Here is a 7,767-nt window from a genome sequence, read left to right as displayed (position 1 = left end):
CTCTTGCGTCTGGGTTGCCATGTACGCTGCCCCCAAGCTCGGCGTCCCCAGCTACGCCGAGTGTACATGGGGTGCCAAGAGCGAACTATTCGCCGAGGGAAGCAGTTGCCGGAGCTCGTCTCGGCGATGGCAGCTGTGCCATTGGTGGTTGCATGGAGCGATTTGATTTGAAGGATGGGGGCAAAGCCGATCCTATGGTATCGGGAGCATGCTGTTACACTCTTCTCTCCGTCTTAATCATCAACCCGTTTCGAGTTCCTGAAATGGCAATGGGACAGTCTTCACTGCTCCGAACTTGCCAACATTGTTCAAGTGTTCGTTCTCCAGCCTGCAGTCCAGTCAACCATATGCTGAGTTATAACAAAAACATTAAACCGAAGATACTGGTTCCACTTGAAACCAAATTCAAATACCTGTAGAAATTCCACTGTCCTCGTCGGATTATTTCCAGGGAGGCACGGAAGAAATCCAGTAGGCGAGTCTCATTCTTATTAATAGGAATCTTCATCACACTTTTAGTCCATGATAGCCGAAGCACTAGATTTAGCATCTGCATTTGTGAAATAATTAGTGCTCCAAAAGCCGCTCCTTTCTGTACTAATGTCGTACTAAAAATCAGTTGAACAGAGTACAATACCATGGAAACGTAGTAGGTGAACTTATTCTTCAGGATGAGATCATCCCGGAGCCATAGGTTCTTAGATTTGGGAGTGAAAAAGCCCCAATCCTTGACAAAGTCCCAGTAGAGCTGGTACACAGTGGTGCCTGTGGACGTTATGAGGACCATGCACATCCAGAATGGCGTCGGTGTTGCTTTGTACTTGAACCTCACAGCAGCCGCGACCATCGCCGACATGTACTTCCCGGCGTGGGCAAGCTGATCTACGTCATGTTCCTCCAGGTAACTTCTTAAACACTTTTGAAAATGGCCACAAATCTTAGTTTGAAATTGATCCTGACAAGTTGTAATCTTTGTATCGTTCATTCGTCTCTCGATTCATACCTGCATAGCTCCCCAGTAGTAAGGGAGAAAAGAGATCACATAGGCCATGTGTTTGTATTGCTGGCTGTTAGTACAAGTTTCATATGGGCTAGCCCTAAAGCTTCCTGCCATGAAGTAGCACGCTGCAAATTCCATGTGCCTTAACAATGGGACCTGAACATGCACAGGTTTAATTTGTAAGAACTTGCATTTTAGGACTCCTTGGTTATAGTATAAATGTACAATATTGCAATTAAATTATTACCTGACTAGTTAACTGATCAGCCATGAAGAAATCGGCCATCAGAACCTGGATCACAATGAAGGTTTATCATCAAACATATGTTCATGACAATTTTGGTGAATCGGAAACGATAGATGTCTCGCCTTACCTTGTAGAATGGCGAGAATATGATGTTGCGCATGATGCGCATGAAGCAGTAGCGCGTCGAGCGGTAGAACACGTTGAACGGACAGAATAAAACTCCAGCCAACAACTGAAATAGGTAGAATCAGAATTTATAGAACTCACAGTTGCAACACAGCCTGAGCTATTAATTATTTTTATGTTCCAAATGCATGGTCTGTGTTCCCCACCACTATGAGTGCCCCTGGCACGGCATTGGGGTAGGACACACCGGCGTTTATGAGGAAGAGGTTGATGACCAGCGCGGTGACAATGGTGCACATGATGAAGGCGGACATGAGGAAGGCGTCCCGGTGCGTGAGGGCAGTGTTGGGCACGAAGTCGAATATGAAGTTCTGGTTGATCCTGGTGCTCTTCCACATGAACAGGTTGCATCCGTAGAGGAAACAGTGCAGGCTGATGAGCGCGAACATGCTGCAGGAGAACAAAGGAGAATCTACTGTCAGGTCAAGGTAAAATTTCATCCTTAATCATCAAACCCTTGATAGAAAATCAAAAAATATTGAGCTCATACCAATAACAGAGCTCCTATCTATGGTCATAATCTTGGTCTGAGAGGTTACCTGAAGACATGGTAGACTAGTTCCTTGTAAGCCGTGTTTCCGGCAGAGGCGAAAATGCCGGAAACATGTGCCAGGATGGCGTATATGATGAACAGACTCACAAATGTGCCCGTGAACAACCCTGAAAACAAACACGAGACAAAGAACCGCCGTCAAGTTAGAATTCTGAATTTCCCCACCGTAGATGGTACTCCTCTAGATAGGTGATTTTGACTTCTGGATGTACGCCCCTACCTCAGGGGCGGCGCTAGGGGTATTCTTGGGTCTTCATGTGAATACCCATGATTTTCACAAAACAATGTTGATTTTGGCAAAACAATGACAATTTTCAAAAAACAACAATGATTTTGACAAAATGAATACACATGAATACCCGGTTGCAAATTTCTGAAGCCGCCACTGCCCTACCTACGAGAAAGGTGATCATGTGCGTGCTCTTGTGCTGCTGCGGGTTGAGGTACTTCATGGCCACCATCCTGTCGTTGCCTGCGAAGTGCTTTAGGAAGAGTGACTCCACTTCGTCCGACAGCTGAAGCACCTGCTCAGAGTTCCATTCGTAGTATTGCTCACTCAGTTTCTTGTGTTCTTCAGGTGTTGAACAGGATGCAGATGATGATGAACTGTAAGATGATGATACCTTGTCGGATGTGCTGAACAACGATGTCTTCACCTTCTGCGAGAAAAGGTCCGTTGCTCGCTGCTGCTCCGACACCTGAGAGAGCATTTCATGTCAGTTGCCTCCAGCGAAAACGCATCGGTTTTAATCAAGTTTATGTCAATTCTACCACTAGTTTCTTTCTTTCCTTGAAAGCTACTCCATCCGTCCCAAAATTCTTGTCTTACATTAATCTAGATACGGATGTATCTATTATCTAATACTAAAACATGATTTGATATATCCGTATTTAGACAAATCTAAAATAAGAATTTTGGGACGGAGGGAGTATATTGGTGCAGATTGCAGTAATATATCAATCAATTCAGTAAATTACTAGAACCGCAAGGATCACTAGATGTGTGTACTATTTGATTATTGTTGATAGTTTGATTCTCCCTCCGGTTCATATTAGTTGATACTGCTTTAGACTTTGGCACGGAATTACTATTTTTTTCGACAAACGTTGGATTTATTAACTCAATACGACTACATGATGAAGAGTATATTCTACCCTCAAAGTGTTAATTAGGAACTGGCTATATGTAAATCACCTGAAAATTTATTTTGAGTAAATCATTTTTTGGGGCCATTATATTAAGTTCCAACCGTCGTCTTTTTTTCTTCTTCCTCTAGCTTTCTTCCTCCTCCAACCATTCCTTCTATCACAAAATTGACTTGCCCAATTACAAATTTAGTCAACTTGCGTATAGGTATTATATGTTAATTAAGTACTACAACGACCTTAATTATGTTACTTAAAAGACTACACTGTTCTTGTCCATCCATTTTCCAAAGTACCTACGCTACACACAAATATGTTGCTAGTGGGCTGTATGTTAATTATGAAGCAGGTACGTACCTTGACGAATTTCTTGAGAATTTTAGTGAACGCCTTTACATTCAGCGGACTGCACCCATCCATCCATGCAAACAACAGAAAAAGCACAAGAAATCCGTCAGCTCCACCACCACCAAGGTGTCATCACAATTCTCATGGTGAAAGCAAAGCTAACGGGAAATGTTATCTTGCGTCCGTCAGATTTTTGACAACTCTCAGCGAATACCCTCCTCACCGTTGCACGGATCTCAGAGCAGGGCCAATGCCATGTCAGATTTTGAACTAGTTTGTTGTACGTATAAAAACCGGCAAACGTTTTACTTTTCAAATCAATCAGTGCACCACATTGGCTAGCAGCATGAGCTTGCACATGGTAAACCTGGGTTTGAATCCCAAGCCCTCTTTTTTTTTCTTGATACATGGTATTTTTCTAGAAAATTTGTCATGACAGTTTTAATAATTTCGTGAAATATGTTACATGGCACCCAAGCCCTCCTTTTTTTGCCCGGCATTTTTCTAGAAAATTTGCCAAGTCAGTTTTAATAGTTTTGCGAAATATGTTATACATGGCAATTTTTCCCACAAGACAAGTTGTTTTTGTAGCTGGCATTTTTACTATTAAAAATGACATTTTTAACTATTAAGAGATGGCATTTTTATTATTAAGAGATGACATTTTTTTATTCTAATTAGATGGCATTTTTTGTTTATTAGAAGAGATGGCATTTTCTTCCGGTTTTCGAATTTGTTTCATGGGGAAAAAAAGAAAACAAAATGTTTTTTCACACTACCCTGGCAGTTTTATAAAGTAGCATGACATTTTTTTAATATTTTTTCATACCATGCACTCACAAAATTATGCTTGTCTCTGTTTTTAAATAAGAAAATGTGATTTTATTTTCAGGACATTTTTACAAAACACAGTAAACTGGACCTCATGCCCAACGGTGCTGCCCCTGGTGAATGAGGGGGCAGCTCCTGGCGACCGTTCGCCAGATATCAGAGTCCAAGGTAATTAAATGAACACCCCTAAAAAAAAGTGTAAAAACACTTTTATACTCCCTCCGTTCCAAAATTCTTGTCTCAGTTGTCTACATACGGATGAATCTAATACTAAAACGTGACTTGATACATTCGTATTTAGATAAATGTAAGACAAGAATTTTAGGAATTCAACAAGTAACTACATACGAAGCAAAATGAGTGAATCTACACTTTAAAATATATGTATATACATCCCTATATGCTAGTCCATTTGGAATCTCTAAAATGACACAAATTTAGGAACGTAGGAAGTAAATCGCTCGTGCATGGCGCGTGGCGTATTTACCTGAACTTCTTGAGCAGCTCGAGACCACGGTAGAGCGCCATGAAGGCGTCGCGGATGTTCTTCTCGGCGTGCTGGACCTTCTTGCGGAGTACGAAGGCGGCGGCGGGGTCGGCGCCGTCCTTGCGCAGCAGGTTCACCAGCTCCTCCCACACCTTGAGCGCCGCCCGCCCCGGGTTGCTCGCCGGGATGTCGATCCGCACCGTCGACGGCAGCTGCAACCTCCCGGCCTTGCTGTCCTTCTTCCCCGGGAGCCCCACGAAGCTGACCCCGTTGCGCTCCAGCGCGGCCATCACCTCGTCCGCCACCGCCGCGCCCTCCGTCATGTGCGCCTGCTGCAGCTCCACGCTCCCATCTGCACCATGCCATGCGTGTCAGTGCCAGAGCCTCCGATCGATCTGGTGGTCACGTGGCCATGCCATATTTGCCATGCACACGCGTAAAGGATGCATGATCGAGAGGCCGGTAGTGGGGTTCATGTGCTGGACACCTACCTGACATGGACTGTGGCGTGTCGGGGCCGGAGAGGAGGCACCGGCCAGAGCCGCTGAGCGCCGGCGAGGGCGGCGCCACCTCTGGGAGGGTGCCTCTGGCGCGGCGACTGGCGGCGTGGTCCGCCAGGATACGCTTGACATCGGCGAGGATGCGCAGCTGGTCGATGACCGCCTCACCGCGGCCGAGCAGCTCCGCCTCCTGCGCCGCGTAGAAGGTGTTCACCTTCTCCAGCTCCTCGTCCGCCTTCTCCAAGAACTCCCGCTCCTGCACATACAAACATGAATTGCTTGCACGATCAAGATGGATAATTCAGTTGCAGACGCATCTATGAAATGCATGCATGCTCACATGCTTGTCCGTGGATGGCACGAGCTCCCCGGAATCGCCGCTCTCCTGCACGCCAAAATGCACGTCAGTACCTACCGTGCACGCACGTAGCCTGCCAAGCCAAGATCCACCAACTCAGCATATCTTTCGTATATTCTGGCACGCGTGCGCACGCACCGCGGAGACCTGCACCCTGGGCGCGAGCCGGGCTGTGAGGGCGCGGACGGGGTCGAGCACGGAGAAGCCACCGTCATAGCCGATGCTCTCGACGCCGGCGGCGGTCTCCGGCGAGGAGTCCCCCGCGCTGCTGCCGTCGGCGTCGCGCCGTGCGAGCTTGATCTTCTTGATGAGCTTCTTGAGGCCCTTGTAGTCAACGAAGGCCCCCTTCCACTCCGGGATGACGCTGGCCTCGTACTCCCGCGAGAACTTCACCATGTTCGAGCCGATGGAGCGAGCGAGAGGAGAGGAGGCAGGAGTGATGGGATCGAGAAGCAATCGTGCTTATATATATACCAGACCATAGAGGGACACACGATCTGAGAAGCAATCGTGCTTATGTTCCATGCGATCGATCAGGAATGAATGTGTCCCTGTCCTAAAGATACCACCCACGATCGGTCGCCAGTGCTGCTAAAATGGAATGGAAGGGAAGGAGATACTGAAAAAGTATTAGGCCCGTGAGCGTGCTGGACGGCCGCGATATGCGTATCACGATTGCTTCTTCTTCTTTTTTTTTTAAGAAAAAAGGGGCTTCCCCGCCCCCATTTTATTTCAAAATGAGGCACGCGTATCACGATTTTCATTGTCTAAGCTCAAGCACACACGTTGCTGCCCTAGACCACCCGCGCACGATCGCTCCTGTGCTCCATTGTCACCTGCTGGCGGTGGTTGCACCGGACCTCTCGATCGCCCTCCGTCATCATCCTTGCACCACGTTGACCGCGCCGTCCTCCGGCCGCCGGTCCGCCCGTCCGCCGCCTTCTTCCCTCAATGGCCGATCGGAGTGGCACCAGGCGAGCCACATCAATCACGACATATGACATATCCTTTGCACGGTGAGCCCTGGCGACAACAAACACGAAAGTCGAGGCAGGTTGAGCCGTGCAACGTCGCGCTCACAAGCAGCGTGGCCAGCACCACGTACGAGATAGTGGTGCAACTTCCACAGCACGTGCTGGAAGAATACTACGATCTGAAACACGCCATGGCAGGCAGGGTTTGCATGAAACTGAAGGTCACTGACTCCCTCATCTTTGTTGTACGTGCGTTGGGGGTGTAGTCGTCCAGATCTTCCTGGATGAGAATGCGCATGCTTTGTTCTTGTCATGCCCAAGTGCGCGTCCATATTCTAGAGATGCGTGCATGGCTAATGGATTTAGGTGCTACATTCATGGTGATCTTTTTTTCTTGAACACAGTACTCACCCTATGAACGCACACACGCACACCCTACCCCTATGAGCACCTCGAAAGACTGAGCCGACATGTCATCTTGAAATTATATATTTTGCTTTGTCAATTATTAATTTGGCCATGAATCCATGATGTATCAACTATTCTTTTTGTTAACATGATGTTTTGCTATCTCGCTACAATGTGGAAGAGTAGTGGCCAATATTTGTACTAGTAGTACTTTTATTTGTGGGTGTGGCTAGGTATCAGTCGACTGAGACTTGATGAAGTCTCAGTCAAGTGACATATACATAAGAAAGAAAAAGAAAAAACTGAAAAGGAAAAACTTGTACGAATCTCCATGCAAGATCAATGGAGTATAGCGTTGACTAAGACATAATGAATTTTCAGTCGATCGAGACTTAGCAAAACTGTTTATTTTTCATGATGTATCAACTGATTTTTCTGTAAACCTACAGGTTTGTGGTGGGGTATCTCTTAGAAAAAAACAATCAGGAAGGAGGACACCGACCAGGCCCGCGTCCCCCGCGTCACCCTCCTTGGCGGCGGCAGGGGAACCCTAGATCGAGCGCCGCCGCCCCCTCCGCACCTTGCTCCCCACCTCACCGCCACCGGAGGAATGGCCGGCGAAGCCCGCGTCGGCTCCCAGGAGGGTGGCGGCGGGGCGATTCGGCTGGATCCAGCCCCCTCCCCCTCCCCCCCCCGCATGATATGGTGTCGGCTCCTCGACGGCGGCTC

The 7,767-nt window shown here is 47.4% G+C and overlaps 1 protein-coding gene across 1 annotated transcript; it reads right to left on the bottom strand.

The window, feature by feature from the left end:
• Positions 1-200: 200 nt before the first annotated feature.
• Positions 201-6,052, bottom strand: LOC119326498 (phosphate transporter PHO1-2-like). Its single transcript, XM_037600132.1, has 15 exons — positions 5,795-6,052; positions 5,639-5,683; positions 5,290-5,554; positions 4,799-5,150; positions 3,490-3,538; positions 2,610-2,684; positions 2,381-2,510; positions 1,973-2,093; positions 1,580-1,823; positions 1,375-1,479; positions 1,248-1,292; positions 1,004-1,156; positions 638-916; positions 414-550; positions 201-328 (listed from the first exon to the last, which is right to left on the bottom strand). The coding sequence occupies exons 1-15, from the start codon at positions 6,050-6,052 to the stop codon at positions 241-243; spliced, it is 2,346 nt and encodes a 781-aa protein (XP_037456029.1). The 3' UTR covers positions 201-240.
• Between the last annotated feature and the right edge of the window lie 1,715 nt (positions 6,053-7,767).

The sequence above is a fragment of the Triticum dicoccoides genome, chromosome 6B, assembly GCF_002162155.2.
Source record: "Triticum dicoccoides isolate Atlit2015 ecotype Zavitan chromosome 6B, WEW_v2.0, whole genome shotgun sequence".
In the NCBI taxonomy this organism is placed as follows: domain Eukaryota; kingdom Viridiplantae; phylum Streptophyta; class Magnoliopsida; order Poales; family Poaceae; genus Triticum; species Triticum dicoccoides.
Note: the sequence above shows the minus strand (reverse complement) of the source record. Positions and strands in the feature narration are given on the sequence as shown.

Bases quoted from the DNA above. Each gene is read 5' to 3' on its own strand.
- LOC119326498 (XM_037600132.1), bottom strand. From the start codon at position 6,052: ATGGTGAAGTTCTCGCGGGAGTACGAGGCCAGCGTCATCCCGGAGTGG. The intron at 2,511-2,609 runs GTATCATCATCT...AACTCTGAGCAG, and splicing joins TGTTCAGCACATCCGACAAG to GTGCTTCAGCTGTCGGACGA. The intron at 2,094-2,380 runs GTAGGGCAGTGG...GTTTGTTTTCAG, and splicing joins CATGATCACCTTTCTCGTAG to GGTTGTTCACGGGCACATTT.